Source organism: Cervus canadensis, chromosome 13 (genome assembly GCF_019320065.1).
Source record: "Cervus canadensis isolate Bull #8, Minnesota chromosome 13, ASM1932006v1, whole genome shotgun sequence".
In the NCBI taxonomy this organism is placed as follows: domain Eukaryota; kingdom Metazoa; phylum Chordata; class Mammalia; order Artiodactyla; family Cervidae; genus Cervus; species Cervus canadensis.
The window spans coordinates 10,056,497-10,077,424 of record NC_057398.1 but is presented as its reverse complement, the minus strand read 5'-3'; the positions used below and the strand labels follow the sequence as shown (position 1 = coordinate 10,077,424).

General features: G+C 37.3%; 1 protein-coding gene across 3 annotated transcripts in view; it reads right to left on the bottom strand.

The window, feature by feature from the left end:
- The window catches only part of RPS6KC1 (ribosomal protein S6 kinase C1), a 195,942-nt gene that overhangs the window by 74,136 nt on the left and 100,878 nt on the right, over positions 1-20,928 (bottom strand). For all 3 annotated transcript variants that reach the window (XM_043486363.1, XM_043486364.1, XM_043486365.1), the window contains one exon: positions 11,440-11,555. In XM_043486363.1, coding sequence (XP_043342298.1) covers positions 11,440-11,555 — 116 coding nt within the window. The remainder of the gene's footprint in view (positions 1-11,439; positions 11,556-20,928) is intronic.

Here is a 20,928-nt window from a genome sequence, read left to right as displayed (position 1 = left end):
AATACTAACACGCCTAAAGAGGTGATATTTTTTAAAAGATAACTCTTTACTTTTTAAAGAAACTTGAGAATCTTGGTGATAATGGCAACTCAACAGGGTAATAACAATCTTTTTAAATCTATGTAATTTCTACTTCTAGGATATGTTTCAAAAAAATTATATTTTTAATATCTCACTTATATTAAGTGCTGAGCTAGATGACATAAAACACAGATACATCTCTGTCTCTCTAAAGCTTAAAATCCAAGGGGAATTTTTAAGGATAGAAAAACACTTAGTAGGGCATTTTAACAGAAATAAAACAGAAATACAAACTCTTCTCTCTTAATCTATATTGTATTATTTCATCCTCATACCTCACCCTGGCCTGAGTGTAATACTTATAAGAAGTCATCATTATAATCCCACTTTACAGATAAATAAAAGGAAGTTCAGAATGGTTGGGAGTTTACAGTCAGAAAGAGCAGTGAAAGATCCCAGACTAGATCCCAACTCCTTACTTGATTGCTTGCAGTCCTTCTGCTACACAACACATTCTGATGATTAAAAATTCAGCTCTCCCTACTCTATTATCAAGGAAGAGTAAGAATTGCTTGTAATTTTTGTAAAAGGAATGGCTAGAAAACGTTATAAGAGGAAAAGGAATAATACGGCCAAACACGTCCAACATCCCTACCTCCTACTTATCCCTCTTATTCACTGATGTCATAGGATCTTTCAGTTTCCAAGGAAAGTTATCAGTTCACTTTAGCAATCTCAATAACAAAGAGAGAAAACCACAAGCTCTCTACTGTGTCTTTCAATAAATTACCATGCCCACTATGTGCACGACAATTTAAAGGGGTAAAAATAATCAAAAGACACAGTCTCTAGTTTCAAGACATTTACACTTTACTTGAAGAGATAAGCTAAACACAGGAAAAGTTAAATAACAGTAAAAAAATTTTTAAAAATATAAGACAATAGAGATAAATCATTAGTTCATGTATGATAAACTGTGGTCTCAGAAAAAAGAGTAATCAAAGGGGATTTTAAATGTTACGTAGAAATTAGGAAAGGATATTATACATAGGATTGGGGGAAAAAACTGGCTTGCTAGGGGAAAAAAATGTTGAAATTGTAGAACAGAGGAAAATAAAATTACACATTTAAGGTTGGTTGGTTTTACTGCCTTTAACAGGCCTTGAATGCCAAGAAGAAAAGTCTGGACTATGTTCTCCAGAATCTAGAAAACAAGTTTTCGTATGAGAAACAACTCAATGAAACAGTATTTAGTAAGGTTACTTTTGCAAAGATGGGAATGGTGAAATTGTAATGGGGAAAGACCAAAGGCAAAGTGATCATTCAAGTTCTCTTTCTACTTTAACCATCTATAAAAGTCTAAGATCAGAGAAACGAACAAAGAAAGATCATGAAATAAAATCATCAATAAAAAATCCTGTATTTCTGATATGCAGTGTTTAAATTGGGTAGAATCCCTATAGATCTATTCCTTTTTTTAGATGGCAAAAGGAAACATAAATCCACAGAATTTTAAGAACAGAAGAGGCAGAGATCAAGTCCAACATTCTTTTTTTTTTTTTTCAGATGAGAAAACTGAAAAGCAGCAAGGTTTAGCAATCTGGCTAAGACGACAAAACTAAGTAATAGATAAGACGGGATTAGATCTTATTTATATAATTACACAACACTGTTTAAAGAAACTGAGTAGATACTATTGGGGCAGGGTAAATGGAAATATTTCTAGGCAATATGGCTTATTTCCTTAAGGAAGAAAGTAAAAATTTTACTTCTTTGTATTGGCTACAATATCAAAAGATGCCTAGAGAAGCAAAAAGTTCAATGCTAAATACAGGAGGTTTGGAAGCGGGGGGGAAACACAAGAATATGTGATAATCCACCAACTTTGAGAAGTAAAGATGGCAAGTATGTACCACTCAACTGCTCCAGCCTATGGCAGACTCTGTTAGTCCACCCTCTGTCTTGCAATACAAGGCTCTTGGCGGCCACCACCAGTGAACAGGGTTATCAGCACACTAGTGAGACCTGTTTGCTATCACTGTTTGACATTCTTTACGTGGCTAAGTGAAGCTTGCCTTTGTTTTCATTTGGGTTCTTTTTTTTTTTAAGTTGTTGCTTATCCAGCCCAGAGTCTTTTTTACTTGATATTATTCCCTTTTCTCAATGAGATCTATCTCAATTCTTAACAATCTGTTAGTGAGGTACTTTTCAAACTTTTAACGTGCATGCACATCACCCAAGGACTTGGTGAAAATGGAGATTTGGACTCAGTCAGTCCGTGGTGGAGCCCACGAATCTGCATTTCCAAGAAGCTACCAGGTGATGCTGGGCTGCTGGTCCACCAACTGTATGTGGAATAGGGTTAGCTACTTGTCCTTAAATAACCTGAGAGTTAAGCCAGCATTATCTGGGCGGGAAAAGGCGGAAGGAAAGTTCTACAAAGAACATATCAAGAATCCACACTCTGAACCATGAGAGCTAACTGCACTAGTTTCTGAACTTGGCTTCATCTGTAGACTTTTGGCTTTGCCAAGACTTTCACTGGCAACCTGTTAACCCTCAATACTCAAACTCCTAAACAAGTCTCTCTTAGATCACATTTCAAGCATGACTCCTAACTGCAGTCCTGTTACTGACCGGGAGTGCACCTGACTGCCATCTTTGCTTTGCCCGTGGTCTCATTAAGGGTGACACGACATTCGTTCTAAAGTATTTGCTGAAGAAGAATTGAGACATACCAGTAATACTAGTAAACAAAATGCACAACGGTGAAATACTTTCAATATTATTGCAACTATACTCAGAATCTATGAAATACTCAGCAAATGCATACATTCTACACACAGTTGTCCCTGGAACCAATATGCAGGAGACTGATTCAAGGATCCCCATGAATACTAAAATGCACAGATGCTCAAGTCCCTTATATAAAATGGCGTATAACCTACGCATATCCACCCATATACTTTAAATCATCTCTAACTACTTATAACACCTAATCCAATTCAAATGTTATGTCAGTAGTTGCTGGCACACAGCAAATTCAAGTTTTGTTTTTGAGAACTTTCTAGCATTTCTTCTCCCCAACTATCTTCAGTGTGCAGTTGGTTTACTCCACAAATGTGGAGCCCATGTGTTTCCATTCATACCTTATAACTGCAAGTAAAAGATGTATTCATACTTTAGAAACTACACAATCTTTTATGTCCTAAATTTAGACCATTTACTTTTTCTAAATTTCATTGATCTTGAGTTCTAAATTCCTAGAGCTAAAAATAGCAAATAAGCTATCCCTTGTCTTTTACAGGGAAATCTCCTTTAAAACTACTAATTCTTAAATCATTCAAAGTCATCTACAGTTCAAAAAAAGGAAAAAGAAATTCATCTCCTTTAGTTAAAACTGCAACTTTAAGTGAAAGTTGTAGTCATTCAGTTGCGTCCAACTCTTTGCAACTCCATGGACTGTAGCCCACCAGGTTCCTCTATCCATGGAATTCTCAGGACAAGAATACTAGAGTGGTTTGCCATTTCCTTCTCCAGGGGATCTTCCTGACCCAGGGATCGAACCCTGGTCTCCTGCACTGCAGGCGAATTCTTTATCATCTGAGCCATGGTATCTTTAGTTTACGCAAAGTTCACTTCTTTTTTTTCTTTTTTTTTTTTTTTTTGAGATTTGGTCTTTAAATTTCCTCGGGGCTTTCCAGTAATGAAGAAAAGAAAGAGTAGGATAGTGCTTTTGCTCCTTTCTGTCCTTTTTTTGATAAGGATATTATCAACAACAACTGGAAAAATTTGGAACTTTTTTATTTACCACATAAGAGTCTCAAGTAAATTCAATAAAGCAAAAGTTTGAACCATCACAGAAAACTCAGGTAAAGTAAGTCATGACCTAGACTGCCCCGAAGGAAAAACAGTGATCAACAAAAAAATTCAAAGCCGAAAAGGAAGATTCTTTTATTTTCTTAACAACCAGGCTAGAAACAAATGTTTGTTTGTGTGTTCAAGAAAGAAAAATATCTGCTCTGCAGAGAATTAAAGATTTGCCAAAAATGATTTATATCAATTCACTTGCTGTAGTATTTGACACTATGGTCCAAATATGGTTAAAGAAGAGAAATAAATTCATCAAGCTAATCAACAACCTCCAAAAGACATTTCCATTAAATTTCAGGCAAAAAAAAATCAAGCATGTCTCTAACCTAAATAAGGGCCAGGTTTAAAAGAGTAAGGGCTTCCCAGGTGGCACAATGATAGAACAATGTAGGAGAGGTGGGTAGGAGAGGTGGGTTCAATCCCCGGGTTCTGATTCCCCTGGGGGAGGAAACTGCAACCCGTTTCAGTATTGTTGCCTGGAAAATTCCACGAATGGAGGAACCTGAAGGTCCATGGGGTCACAAAGAGTTTCAGACACAACTGAGCATACATGTGTGCACACGCATGCATACACACACACACACACACATTAATATAGTAAAATACAAAAGTGAAAATAAAAAGTAAATGCTTACTCTAAAAGAAAAACACCTTGCTCTTAATTGCCCAAGAACTGGGGACAAAAATCCTAGCACATCAAATCTAATTCACTAGGTACCCCTTTTTAACCCCTGCCGATACAAGTTTTTATTATTCTACATGGCTCTTACAATTCTAACGTTTGTTACCTCAATTATGCACATATATTAGGTCCTCAATTATGCTTTAGGGCAGTGGTCCCAAACCTTTCTGGCACTAGGGACTGGCTTCATGGAAGACAATTTTTCCATCGACCGGGGTGGAAGGGGGATGGTTTGGGGACGATTCAAGCACATTACATTTACTGTGCACTATATTTCTATTATTATTACATCGGCTCCATCTCATATCACCATGCATTAAATCCCAGAGGTTGGGAACCCCTGCTTCAGGGTGTGCAAGAGCAGAGACTGTGTCGGTGTAACTCCAATGCATACCTAGTTTGATACTGTATACACACAGAGTCTTAGATGCTAATGAATTCATATAATCTAATACAATCAGCTTCCCTATACTAAATCTCTTTTGATTTATTTTCATTTAAAACTATGCCTGAAAGAAAATTCTGACTGATAAACATCATGGTTCCTTTCTCAAAGTCAAAAGTTACACAGCAGGCTTCATATATTTATTTGCTTAATAAGTTATTGCCTTATAGAAGTGATTATGGGGAACTGTAACAGAGAATGTATAAATAGGGAGTCTGAATGAGTAAGGATGAGTAGAAATGCCAGGCTGGATGATTCACAAGCTGGACTCAAGATTGCCGGGAGAAATACCAACAACCTCAGATATGCAGATGACACCACTCTAATGACAGAAAATGAAAAGGAATTAATGAGCCTCTTGATGAAGGTCAAAGAGGAGAGTGAAAGAGCTGGCTTGAAACTCAACATTAAAAAAACTAAGATCACAGCATCCAGCCCCATCACTTAATGGCAAGTAGCTAGGGAATAAAATGGAAACAGTGAAAGACTTTATTTTCTTGGGCTCTAAAATCACTATGGATGGTGACTGCAGCCACAAAATTAAGAGACACTTGCTCCTTGGAAGAAAAACTACGACCAACCTAGAGAGGATATTAAAAAGTAAAGACATCACTTTGCCAACAAAGGTCCATACAGTCAAAGCTATGTTTTTTCCAGTAGTCAGGTATGGCTGTGAGAATTGGACCATAAAGAAGGCTTAGCATCGGATATTTAATGCTTTAAATAGTGGTGCTGGAGAAACTCTTGAGAGACCCTTAGACTTTAGTCAATCCTAAAAGAAATAAACCCTGAATAGTCATTGGAAGAACTGATGCTGAAGCTCCAACACTTTGCTACCAGATGCAAAGTGATGAGGCACTGGAAAAGATTCTGATGCTGGGAAATATTGAAGAGGACGGCAGAGGATGAGATGGTTGGATAGCATCACCAATTCAATGGACATGAATTGGAGCAAACTCTAGGACACAGTGCAGGACAGAAGAGCCTGGTAAGCGATGGTCCATGGGGTCACAGAGTCAGACACAACTCAGCAACTGAACAACAACAGATCCTGCAGTACTACTGTTGAAAAAAATTCACATGTAAGTAGACCCACACTGTCCGAGCCCATGTTGTTCAAGATCAACTGTATTTACATACAAGATGGATTTAGTCAAAAAAAAAAAAAAAGTGAGTTCATAGAGGCCCATCCTATTTAATATGTTTATCAATGTCCCCCCAAAATAGATGGAGAATATACACACTGGTAGTTGCCAACTCCACAGAAAATAAGAACTGAACTCAAAGTAACCTTCAGAGAAATACTCCATTTAAAAATGTTTAAATGCAATCCTGTCATTTGCAACAACATCCATGGACTTAGAGGATATTCCGACAAGAAAGACAAATAGCATATGATTTCACTTATATATAGAATCTAAAAAACAAATGTATAAACATAACAAAACAGAAACAGACACAGAGATACAAACTGGTGGTTTCCAGAAGGGAGGTGGGGAGAGTTGAGTGAAATAGGTAAGGGAGATTACGAGCTAAAAACTTTCAGTTTAGAGTAAATAAGTCAGCACAAGGAATACTAATAGTACTGTAATAACTTTATATGGTAATAGATGATAACTAGACTTACTATGATGCATGTTTTGTAATATATAAATATACTGAATCACTATGCTGTACACCTAAAACAAATATAGTATCGTTAAGTCAATTATACCTCATTAAATAAAAATATTTTTTAATTTTAAAATTAGAAAGAATAATTCAACAGTAAAGAAATAATAATAGTAAAAGAAATAATATAACTGAAACAACGACAGAAAACAGAAAAAGATTAGCAAACAGAACGATTATAACCATTAACAATCTGAAAATGATCCAGCAGGTAAATTATTTAAACACATTTATTATGTTAGAAGAAGTAACAAAAGTGTATTACTTCCAAACTGTAACATAATTTGTCCTAAAAAGAATGGCCAACTGCTTAACAACAGAAATTCTTACACTAAGAAGTATAGTTCTGATAACTGTACGTTTTAAAAGGTCACAAAGAAAATGAAAGGGACTCAGAAAAGCAGCGGAAAAATTTCTAGTGGTCTGATGAATCAAGATTACAGTCTGTTTCTAAAACTAGAAATTTTAACCTTTTATAATTTTCAAAAAGTAAAAAAAGCATTTATAAATGTGCAAAAAGGTATATAAAGCAAATATATGAGGGGAGATGAAAAATAGGTTAATGCTTATTAAGCTAGTCTTAAAAGCTTGGCCTATCAGCCAGTCTTTTTACAAGGTAGGCACTTGATTGTTTATATGTGAGTGTGTGTGTGCATGCATCCACATACATGCGTGATTTCTTTTTTAACCCATTTAATCCTAACAACCTAGCAGGGAATTACTATTAACCTCATTATTCACATGTAGAAACTGAAGCGAAGAGATGGAGTTAAGTATCTTGTCCAATCTTCCATGGCTTCAAGGGACAGATCTGAGACGCAGACAAACCTGCCTTAGAAACATTAAGAAACACTTTTGCTCTAGAAGATGTAACTCTTAAATTGCATCATAAAAATAAAACCTTAGTTTAATTTAAAAAAAAATTTCTTCCAGAAATATGCCAAATCCAGATAGATGTAACATAAAAACAATAATGATAAACCACAATGCTTCTAACATTTTAAGCATTCACCTGCTTTCTTAATAAGACTAGGGGTAGCCCCAAATAACCCAAGTATCCCTGTTAGAATTATGCCTTTATAATTCCAGGTGATCTATAGCTGCCACTTGTAGGACTTATGCTTAAATTATTAGTTTTAGCATGAATCAATAAAACTATATGTGAATGCTATAAGAATCATAATTTAAAATTTCAAATAAAATATAAAGTGTAAATTACTGTCATTCTACACACAGAGATATTAGGGATGGAATTCCCGCCAGGAGAATCCCCATAGACAGAGGAGCCTGGCGGGCTACAGCCCATGGGGTTTCAGAGAGTCAGACACAACTGAGCAACTAAGCAAAGCACAGAACAAAGAACAAAGGGCCAAGAAAAAGGAGAAGGTGAGTCTCATCTTATTTCACCTTTGATGGTTTGCTTTAATGCTTTTCTTCCCATCAATAACTTTTTAAAAAATCATTGATGGAAAAGGAAATGGCAACCCACTCCAGTATTCTTGTCGGGGAAATCCTATGGACAGAGGAGACTAGCAGGCTCCATGGGGTCACAAGATTCGGACACGAATTAGTGAGTAAACAAAAACAGCAAAACAAAATCATGAACAATCAAAATGACAAAATTGATAAAGAGGACTAGTTGCTATATATACCTTGTTTAGACTCATTTCCTTCTTTGTATCCCACTCCTATGCTTATCACCTTCTAACAATGTGCAGGCCAAAATGAACAATCAGAGCTCCTTTAAGCACTTTTAAGAACTTTTTGTTTAAAAAAAAAAAGTAAAAAAGTTTTCCTGACACTCACAGAGTAAGCTGCTTTATAAAAGGGACTGACTCAACATTGTCAGTACCAGCGTGAGTGAAGAGAAACTGAACTCCTGGCCAAGAGATGTTAACTTAGATGGTAGGAAGTTGTCTTCTAAGAAGTACAAATAATTTTGCACTGCATGAGAGAGAGATATGTGACTTGATTTACATTTTATAGATTGCCAGGAGAAAAATCAATAACCTCAGATATGCAGGTTATATCACCCTTATGGCAGAAAGTGAAGAAGAACTAAAGAGCCTCTTGATGAAAGTAAAAGAGAAGAGTGAAAAGACTGGCTTAAAGCTCAACATTCAGATCATGGCATCTGGTCCCATCACTTCATGGCAAATAGATGGTGAAACAGTGGAAACAGTGACAGACTTTATTTTGGGGGGCTCCAAAATCACTGCAGATGGTGACTGCAGCTATGAAATTAAAAGACGCTTACTCCTTGGAAGCAAAGTTATGACCAACCTAGAAAGTGAAGAAAGTGAAGTCGCTCAGTCGTGTCCGACTCTTTGTGACCCCATGGACTACAGCCCACCAGACTCCTCCGTCCATGGGATTCTTTAGGCAAGAATACTGGAGTGGGTTGCCATTTCCTCCTCCAGGGGATCTTCCCGACCCAGGGATCGAACCAGGGCTCCCGCATTGCAGGTGGACGCTTTAACCTCTGAGCCACCAGGGAAGCCCCTAGACCAACCTAGACAGCATATTAAAAAGCAAAGACATTACTTTGCCAACAAAGGTCCATCTAGTCAAGGCTATGATTTTTCCAGGAGTCATGTATGGATGTGAGAGTTGGACTATTAAAGAAAGCTGAGCACCAAAGAATGGATGCTTTTGAACTGTGGTTTGGAGAAGAGTCTTGAGAGTCCCTTGGACTGTAAGGAGATCCAACCAGTCCATCCTAAAGGAAATCAGTCCTGAGTATCCATTGGAAGGACTGATATTGAAGCTGAAACTGCAATACTTTGGCCACCTGATAGAAAGAACTGACTCACTTGAAAAGACCCTGATGCTGGGAAAGACTGAAGGCGGGAGAAGGGGACGACAGAGAATGAGATGGTTGGATGCATCACGGACTCAATGGACCTGAGTTTGAGTAAACTCCGGGAGTTGGTGATGGACAGGGAGATCTGGTGTGCTGCAGTCCATGGGGTCGCAAAGAGTCATGCACGACTGAGCAACTGAACTGAACTGAACTGAACTGAACATTTTATAGACACCTCTTCAAAAGTAAGAAACAGATTTCCTAATTAGTATTAGTTTATGCTTAAACTTAACCCACTCCAGTGTTCTTGCCTGGAGAATCCCAGGGACGGGGGAGACTGATGGGCTGCTGTCTACGGGGTCGCACAGAGTCGGACATGACTGAAGTGACTTAGCAGCATGCTTAAACTTAATATCTTACTTTGAACTCTTTTGAATTTTCCCATGGCTTTGAGAATTTAATATGTGTAATTTTGATCATGGTGGAAAACAGAATGTCTCATGTATCCTACTGTCACTAAATTTAGCACAAATTTATACTTCTATGCTCAGTAAATGAATCAGTGAGTAAATGTTGCAGACAGCAGTGGATATACAGGTAAGGTAAAACCAGTAATTTACTGTTATTACAGAAGACATCTCAGCTTTTCTGTGGCATTTTTGCACAAATAAGTGACTCTATATTCACTTTGGACTTTTTTTTCTCAAGTAACCTTGTAAGCTGCTCCTTCGTTTTAATATAGGAATAGTGGGAATATAGAGACGTTTTCCAGTTTGCATGCTGGGTTGGACAGGAACTTGGTAGAATTTGGACTGTGAAATGTGGGTCACTTGAATTTTTATATCTCGTATAGCCCAATTTTTAAATAGGAAATCACCATATTCCTATTATCCAGTACTTTAAGGGCCGGTGTATAACATTCTATTTCATTTATCCCAGGTATATTTTCATCCAAAACTCTTTCAAAGGTATATCTTGAAGGTGCTTCTATAAAAGCAGCACTACATGTATTCATTAAGTGATCTAATATTCCTAAAATAGTTTTTATCTTCTCTTTTTCCCCTCTAAATACTAAATTTTCATAGAGCCTCTCTTTGTTTCTTTGGGTTTTACTTATTTTCCATCTCTTTTCATTGCTGCTGCCAATGTAAAACTTCTCTTTTGCTGGTGAGAAAAAAAAGCTTTATTTTGAATTTTAATATTTGATTTTATGTATCATGTGTCACACATCAATTAGGCTCAATAAAGGTGCCATTTTGGACTAGAGGTATCCTGCCAAGAGCTTGCCAAGTAGTCTCATTTCTTCCTGTAAGAGCAGCGAATTCAGTGATATATTTGCCCAAGGGATATTTTGCCCCAACATGTGTGTGTCTCATCAATAAATAAAATGGGTCTTCTGTGTCAGAAATACTGTGAATGAAAAATTGTCAAATCCTTTCTTGTATATTTTAAACACCCCTACAACACTTTATCTCCCTGTCTTTAATGGTTTCTAAACAATGGCCAAGTTTGATCTGGGTTTGATTTCTTTGGTGAAGAGGATGCCATCAAAACTATTCTAAATAAACGTCTGAATACAAGGCTAGGTTGAAATGTCAAAGACTATGTTGCAATTTGGTTTGAATGTACCAGAGTCAGCAATTATGATTTGCCTAAGAACAACACAACAAGCTCATAATGTATATTTTGCTTTTCTCTAACTGAAGACATTCACATGTATATTTTAACCTCAGATGTATTTTTAAAAAATAATAAATGACTGTATCAAAATTCTTCCAATAAAATTTGTTAAAAAACAAAAAAAAGAAAGAAAATCATTGATGAAATTCCAAAGACCAAAATTCTCAAACATCCTAGTTAACTGAAAGAAAACCAAGAGGGGGAAAAAAAAAAAAACCAGCAAAAATGGCTAAAAGGAAATGCAAAATGAAACATAAAACATACCTGAGACACATCATCAAGTTGAGGTTTCGCGCAAAGGCTAGAGAGACTCTCTGCTCGCATGAGGTATTCTGCAGTTCTTCTCTTCACAGCTTCTCGTCGGGTGGGACTTGACTCTCCTAAAAGGAGAAAACAAAAGTCAGGACATGTGAAAAGCAAACTTTCTTTCACGAAAACTGAAGATTAACTTCCTTTTACCCAATTTACCACCTGTTCACATTTCTAATTGAAAAGACGAGAGAGATCAAAATTGGAACAGACATTAAAGTTACTAATATCACCAAGGTCTAAATATTACCCAGATGAGTTGCATTTATCTACATTCTGAAAATCCCATATTTAAATATACATAGAGAACTTGATGTATTGTGTAAGAGGAATCAATATATAAAGAATGTGATATAAAAAGCTCTGTGGACAAAAGATTAGGCTAGTCCAGACAGTATTCAGTTGTCCAACCCAACAAATAGCACCAAATGGAAGAGATGTTTAGTAAGAGCTGTGACATGGATGTGAGATGCTGTGAAAGTACCACCAAACTGGAGAATAAAAGTATTCAGGGCAACTCTAATATTTGCAAATGTCATGGTTAATTCATTAATAACAAATTGTCACCCACCTTACAACTGAACACAAGAATGTAACGTCATTTCTTATAACATATAATTATCTGAAATTGAAATAGGGTCACTACCCTGTCTGGCTCTCAGTTTCCCTAAGGGAAGGGTATTCAAAGCGGCTTCTAATGAACTCAGGATCTCAAAGAGAAGGCGGTCCACTCCTGGATCTCTCCTCTCCAGAGCAGGATGATCTGACGCTTTTATCCATTTTATATACTCGACTATAACATTTCATCTGAAGAAAGGATTCTAGGGCTCAAAGTCAAAAAGTTTGAGACCACTGTACTATACGATGTCTAAGGTTCCTTTCATAAACACTACTCAATACTGTGCATGACATTTTTATCAAAGCACTTAATAATACACAGTACTGTTTTTATAATTCACCTTATGCACCTTCTGAATGAAGCTGTTAACCAAAATGTAATATCACACAGTGGAGAGTACTCCAGATTACATCCCAGAAACCCTGGTTATCTGAACTCTGGCCCTGCTTCTCATTAGTCATGTGTCCGAAAAGTCATTTCAACTCTGAACCTCTTCCTCAGATTGATTCCAGGTTGTGTTCACCGACCCTTAACATGGTTTGAATGAGAGCTTCTACCTTATTTCAGATCTCAGCCCCTCCAATCACTACTTGTTAGCCAAGGGTGAGCCTCCCTGTTACAGCAGAGCCAATCAGAACCCCACCCTCCTGGCCACAGCTGGAGAAGGGAGAAGCTGACCCAACACAAACTGGGCCAGTCTTCCGTGTAACTGGTGCTGGAAAGAAGATGAGTGGGACTGCCAACAGCCATAGTTTCTGTCAAAGGGAAAAAAAAAAAAACGACGACAAGAAGGAACTTGACAGACGTAAATATGAGAGACAAAAAGAGAAACTCTCCTGTGACTGGGGCCTCTGATTTCAGCTGGACCTCCAATCCTAAGGTAGTGGATTGTATCACATGTAAACCAAAGAACCCTGAATGAACACAGACCTCAAAGAAAAACTCCAACAAAGCTGGGATTGCAATTTTGCTTAAATATCTTTCCTTTCACAGCCTTTACCTTACAATTCCTCTTCTCTCCTTTATGGTTGTTCAGTCTCTCAATCATGTCCAACTCTTCGTGACCCCATGGACTTTGGCCCACCAGGCTCCTCTGTCCATGGGATTTCCCAGGCAAGAATACTGGAGTGGGTTGCCATTTCCTCCTCCAGGGGGATCTTCCCAACCTGGGGATTGAACCTCTTGTGTCTCCTGCATTGGCAGGAGGATTCTTTACCACTGTGCCACCCGGGAAACCTTCAGTGTAATTAACCTCTAATAAAACTTCAAAATATTACTTTTTCAAAAGAAAAAAAAATTAATTTCTCACAAAATAATTTGAAATTCAAAAATGTCAAGACTATAAAACACCTATTTAAAGCTAGAGGTAAAACCCTATTTTGTAATCAAATTGCTGCTTTTTAAACTTTTGGTATTTCTGTCGCTTTCTAGGCAGTCACCATAGTAACAGAGAAAAAAGAACCGGAAACTAGCAGTTGAAATGGACTCCTGCTGCTGATAGTGGTTCCGCTTCCATGGAAACAACAATGAAGTGATGGAAATACTGGAAGGCTTTTTAAATGTAACTTTAAATATACATACTAGGACTCCTTCCTTATCAGCCCCTTAAAAGTAGGTCACAAGCACTGCTGATCAACAGCAGCAGCCAAGGATGAAAACCACCTCTTGCAGATTGCTGCTGCAGGATACTTGCTGAGGTTTGTGAGTCCCAGAAAGAAAAGATCAATCTATCGATTTCCAGAGTAAGTCCAACTAATCACATTATTTATAAATGTGACTTTAAACAGATTTTACTTAATCAAAACTTTTGACTTTTACCTTCTTAATTTCTTAATCTTCCTTTTAAGACACACACAAAACTTCTTATTTTTCGGGGAGACCAGGCTACCTGGAATTTTACTACTAACCCCATACTAGGTCATGTGACTATTATTTCTTCAGTAATATATCTATAAATGCTTTAAAAAATGGATACATATTTAACATGCTACCTAGAAATAAACCAATACCTTCAGTAAGTTTTCTACATTTATTTCTGTTGATCATTCAGAACAAGAATTTCTACTGTGCTTTTCCAGTCAAAACAGAAAAACTGCTTCCACTATTTCTTTAACAACCGTAGGTCAAAAAGTTCTGGTGTCCAATAAAAGATGTTTTGTATATATTGAGTCAACCCATATTTCTTTACCTCAAATCAAGAGAGAGAATAGAATCAGGGTGATTATAGAGCTTGTAAAAAAAAGAGAGTGTAGCTGAATAGAAATGAGGAGAAATTTCAAAGTTGTTATTGAGGGACTTCCCTGGTGGTTCAGTGGATAAGACTCCAAGCTCCCATTACAGGGGGCCCAAGATCGATCCCTGGTTCGGGAACTAGATCCCAAACACCACAACAAATAATTTGCAGGCTGCAACGGAAAAGATCCCACATGCCACAGTGAATTCAGATCAAAGCCCCTGCGGGCTGCAACCAAGAACCTGTTCAGCCAAATAAGTATTTTTTTAAGTTGTCACTGACGATCTTAGAAGCACTGGCCTGCCTATCCTGCATTTCTCAGAGCACCAACTCTCACTCCGTTTCCTCAGAGAAGTTTTTCCAGAAGGCACCAACTACAGATAATAGAATTGTGAAATTCTTATTTACCCAAGAGGCCATCACCATCTGGCCACTCCTTGATCACAACAAATTCCTTCTGTATTACCTTCTTTTCATAACGAAGGAAATGGAGGCTTGGAGAAGTGAAATGCCTTTCTCGGCCACAGAGTTAACTTAACCTAAACCTAAACCGGGTCTTGTGCCACCACACTTCACATAATTGAATGTGAATTAGATTATTCTACTATTACTGAGTAGAACAAGAAAAATACAGAGCACAGGGCAAGTACAATTCAAGCGAGTATGGGAACAAAGATGAGGAGAAAATAAACGTAAGGAGTTGAGGTCGGAGCCTGAAGCAGAGAGAAGGAAAGAGACTGAAGAAATCAGACAGCACACAGTGAAATCACAGCTATGAAGAGGTATCTATATTTCACACTATGTAAAAGAGAATGGGCCTCTAGGAGAAAAACTGGGCTGTCAAACATCCTTATTACCCAAGGATTTCTTTGGAAAACAAAGGCCACTCATTTATCTGTTTGTTTTTTTTTTTTAAAAAGGGCATTTTTATTCACAGAAATAATGAAGATCAGTTTCAAGAACTAGAAAAGTTGATTCTTCCAGTTCTGTTATTCTACCCTTGGACACTAAAAAAGAATATAGCTAATGCCTCATCAGTGATTCAACAAAAGAAAAGCAATGCTAAAGGAAGAACTGACCATGTTGAACTTTTTTCAAAAATAATTTTATGTGTTTATTGCTGGCTGTGCTGGGTCCTCACTGCCGCAGGGGTGTTTCTCCAATTGCAGGGAGCAGGGGCCACCCTCCAGCTGTACTGCATGGGCTTCTCTCTGGGGTGGTTTCTCCCGCTGAGGAGCACAGGCTCTCGTGCACAGGCTCAGCAGATATGGCGACAGGCTGGGCAGCTCCGCCGCATGTGGGGTCAAACATGTGTCTCCCGCACCGGCAGGCGGAGTCCCCACCACTGAGCCACCCGGGAAGCCCCACGTTAGACTTCTGGAAAGTCAGTGGGTCTACATTTGTACTTTATGGGAAATTTTAGGGGATTCTCAAGAGCATTGTGATCATACTTGATCGTCTTCACATGCACAGAATTTAATTGCCATATAAAACTGTACCTAATCACATCTTATATTCTGATCTCTACTCCTCTACTCCACACTATCCAACAGGCTCTATGCCACATTACTCTTGGTCAAGGGTGCCTGGTTTTCATTCAAATTTATCAGATAAGAAAGAACATCCAAATCAACCTGGGTTTGCTGCAATAAGTTTTTGTTTGTTAGTGATTCTTTTTTTTAAAACAACTTCAGTCATGTAAAAGAATATGCCTATTTGAGATGGCCTTGGTGGTGAGAGTTGTTTTTTAAGTGCTGATTTATTGTATTTAGTGGGTTTTTTTGTTCTTTTCAGGGAAAGCCTACCATTTTTTACTTATGCTTAAGTGTTCTGACAACAAAAGGCAACCTTGAGAAGAACTGTAATTTATGGTTCTACACACAATTCACAAATATGGAGCCATCAGCCTTTCCATGAATAACACAAACCTGGTCAAGAAAGGGAATCTGCTTCCCATTTGCATTTAACCAACCTTCTATTAATGTTTTTTCTAAACTCAACGTTATGTGAACCCTAGAAGTTCAGAGTGACCAAAGAAGAGTAAAAGCAATAGTCACAGTAACATGCACGCCCAGGCACTGCCTCAATTATAATTGCTTTCAATGTTGTTTTGCAGTTTTTCTGTCCTCAAAAAAAAGAAACAAGCAGCCCAAAATGGAACCACCTGAGCTAAGCCCATGTCACCAAACCAAGACTTAATACCTAACCTAACTAGTTTCAAACTTCCCCAGGACTGGAATCTTAACCAGTCAGTCTGGAATTTCCTGGGCAGCACCAGGGGGTAACTGGCCAATAAATATTTTTGTCTCCCAAAGGAAGGTGCCTTGCTCAAACAATTCTTCTCTGTTTACGACTTCCTTGTCCCATCCCCTCTCTGGCTTTAACAACCTTTCCCTTCCTGTTGCCTGAAGCTCCTTTCTGCTTGCTGGACGGGAGGCTGCCTGGTCCATGAATCAACTAATAACGCCAACTGGATCTTCAAACTTACTCAGCTGGATTCTTTTAATAGATAGGGAGTCAGTGTTGGGATCCAAAGTGAACAAACTTCTGATGGCATTCCAGGACAAGACAGACAGGTTTGGTACCTGTGGAGCGCTTTTTGCGGTTGCTGTCTTCCTTGCCCCTTTCTCTCTGCATCAAGCTCCACATCTGATTGGCTTTCCTTTACAGAGCAAGACAGCTTGAGCTGATGGACACTTTTGCCCGGAACTCAAATCCCTCACTTTATTATGGATTGTAATTTCCAGGGTTTTGAGCAGAACTCTCAACCCTTAACTCTGTCCCAAGATTCACTTAGGAACTGTTCATGGTAATGTGCAGTTCCCTATTTATGTGGGACCCCCAGTCCACCGCCCTCATTTATTGAGATCTGCTAGGTTAATCCTTTCCCCAGTCCAAGGCTCCACATTGGGGCATTGGTGTGGTACACACAGGACCTCTTCTTGGCTGGAACTTAATTACCTTAAGCTACCTTTTTTTTTTTTGGTCATATTTTATGTAGATAAAGGCTAAATGCTAGTAATATCCCAGAATTCAAAACAGCCTCAACATTGATGGTTAAGGATCAAGAATTTAAGATCTGTTGAACACCTCTCCCGAATTAGGATAAGCTGGTCACAGAATGGGATACTGACAGTCACCTGCTAACCTTAAGAAAATTTCCACACACAGAGGCAGACTGTAAAACACTACAAAATCCCCAATGCTATGACATACCCCCTTAGGTATCTGTTTGGCTCCAAGAGATCCAAAGGCTTAGCTAAAATAATAAAAATAATAATGGAATCTTTAAAATCCAGAGTTAAGCAAACCCTTCTGACATACCTGCTGATTTTATGTCTAACAACCATAATCCTGGAAATCTACAAAAGTGGCAAAAATCTTACTAAAAACCACCTAGAATTAAGATAGCCATTATGGGGAACTTTGCACTTAGACAAGATCATTCACTTGAGATGCACACTTAAGAGCAACCCAATTAAATTACAAACAGAAGGAGATACATATTTTAATTGGTATGCAGAAGCTTCCAGAGGCTTCAAAATGCCAAAAAGAACTTTAAAGTTTCATTACAAAAAACTAATAAAAAATTAAAAACACAAGGGTTACCTAAAACAAAGGATCATAAGACAGACACAACTCCTACTGCCCCTCTATCTCCCTTTACCTAGTATTCATTCCAGCAGTCCTCTGTTTGAATTGTCTTTCTACTCTGAAGAGACTACAGCACCATAAACAACAGTCTATCAGGTTAATGGCCTTAAAGGTACCCCCATACAGCTCTGAACGAAGGACCCTGTAAAGACCCCTGAGGATTTTCTGGTAAACTACTACATCATTCCCTTAAACAACCAAAGGGAAGCTAAAATCAAAAATTAATTTAAAAACCTTGACAAATTCTGGTAAACATCAGAGATACATTCTTTCCACTTAAACCCCACTTAGAACCTGCAGACAGGATCTTGGAAAAAAACTGGCAGAAGTTAGCTAGGGTAAGAATTATTATAAATCTCCTGGATCTCTGTCTGTAGTACCCAATAAAGAAAAAAATATGTTTTCACCCCATTAGGGGATGCCTCTTAAGTCCAAAGGGTTGTTCAATACTATCAGAAATATCTACTGTTTATTCAAGCTGAAAACTGGTAAGATTTTATTTAAAAAATTTTAAGCAATTCTGTGGTCAAAAGTTGGCCAAACTGGAAGCCGATATACAGAACCTGGTAAGAACTTTTAAAGGCCTTCACCCCTAAACTAAAATGATGTACCCAGCAGCAAAGAAAAACCTTCTAAAGCCCTTAAAAGGACTTATGTGTGGATCAACCAATGATGTCATTTAAGTAACCACCCAATTCCTTGAGTAATTGAGAGCTCAGATGGTTAAAGCATCTGCCTGCAATGCGGAAGACTCGGGTTCGATCCTTGGGTTGGGAAGATCCCCTGGAGAAGGAAATGGCAACCTACTTCAGTATTCTTGCCTGGAAAATCCCATGGACAGAGGAGCCTAGTGGGCTACAGTCCATGGGGTCACAAAGCGTCAGACACGACTGAGCCACTTCAATTCACTGTCCTTATCCTACAAATCTCTGCAAGACTAGACATGCAGCTCAAGGTAGTCCAAATTTCACCTATTCCTTTTTCCAGTCCCATAACCTCCCCTATTTACCTTAAAAGTCTTATAACTTGCATTTTTTTCTTATGCCTTTGGGATGTAAATATTAATGTACATCAGAGAGGTAATTCTTATCAGTAAAAAAAAAAACACAGGAGGGGGGACCTGGGGGTAGGTCATTTGGACCTTGAGCAATTGAGAAATCTTAAGTGTAGAGAAGCTATGCAGTCCCGCTCGCGCCTGTCTATACGTTCACATGTGCCTATACTTGTGTTATAGATATATTTTCTACTTCTGGATAGTACAGCCAAAATGAATTTATAGAAGAGCTCTATTTAATTGGCCTACAAAAAATTAAATACTTATATAAATCATGTATCCATAAAATTCTTTAAAAAATAAGAAAAATCAACCACAATGCTTTTGAGATTCACATGATCTGAGATAACATTTAGTAAGTAAGATTGTTTTAAGTTTGTTGATTTAATTAAAACAGACATGTCTTTAAAGTTATTGATATTAAAAATAATCAAAGTATACACCTTTCATTCAACCCAGGTTCACTAAAGATCAAATAAGTTCATGTTATCTAATACAAATTTTGTCAGCAAGAAAAATGGCTTAGAATGAACACTGACATTGTCTAATGTCTCATGAAGCTTTTGTGAGCAGTCTAAGCATAATTGTTAAAAACAAGTAAATGAAATAGATGTAAGGAGGATAAAGTTTTTAGGTGAACTTTCTAATCGTGTCTCCAAATCTTTAAGGTAACCTGAAATTCCGTTAAGTTAAATGATAGTCATTAAATATCTAGATCATTTCCAAACAAGGTAGAGCACCGAAATATTAATTACCGAACACAAGTTTATTTAATTTGGGGGTTTTTTATAGAGAAATTAAAGGCATTTTGTCCTCTTAATAAGCATGTTTTTGTCACACTGAGAAACTATAAGAAAGCACATTTCGAAAATTTAAAAACTATTTATCTGCCAATCCACAGAATGCTAATGTGAAAGATAGTTCATAATTGCTTACTTCCCAGTTTTCACTAGAAACAAGTTTTCTAAACAAGTTTAAAAACAAGGTTTCTAAGGGTTAAAAATTCTAACATTGATAATTAAAACTACTAGAAATAATAAGGAAAAGGAATTGTATGTGTTATCAGGACTGGCTAAGATTGGAATGAGTATGATTAAGTTTTAATATCAAAAGTAAGCTGGTATAAAATTAGAATTTGACTTTCTCCCTGTTGAAAGGGACAAAGCTTTCTTAGACTATTGGTCTGCTTTTGACAATCAGAGATTATAAAAGGTTTTTCTTTACCTTTTCAACAATCTGCCAGGGAGGAGGTGGGGGACACAAAGATCTTACTCTTTGTCAAAATAAGCACCTATGTTCCTGTTGTCTATATCAGATTTTTGACTTCTTAAACCTAGTCCTCTCAATATTAAAAGAGCTAATTATCATTTAGAACTATGTAATCTATATTTGCCTATAAAGTCTTTGCCACTTTGGTTAAATACATAAGTATTGTTTCTCAGTGTCCTATGACCCTATGTGACCAAGTGTTTTTAAACCTTTTAATATTTTTGACAAACTTCCCAAAAATCAAATTCTAAAAGAAGTCTTTTTGACCTCAAACTAACTTTGAGATTTTTTTTAGAGGGCCCCGAGCATACTGCAAAAGATTCATTCTCTTATCATAAAAAGATAGATGTTAAACTAATAAAACTTATTTGATATGTTAAATTACATGTGAAGAAGCATTGAGAAATAAAAATACTAAACCTTCTTTATGTTGTATTTATATAGGTATATAGGTGTTTTTAAAATTATATGAAGTTTCTAGAAATCTGATATATGTTACTATCTGGTAATGTTGTGAGAAAACATTATAATACACATAGTGATATTTTATTTATAATAGAAACAATAATAACTGATAATGTTATCAGTCATAATTCTAGTTATTGTCTTAAGAGT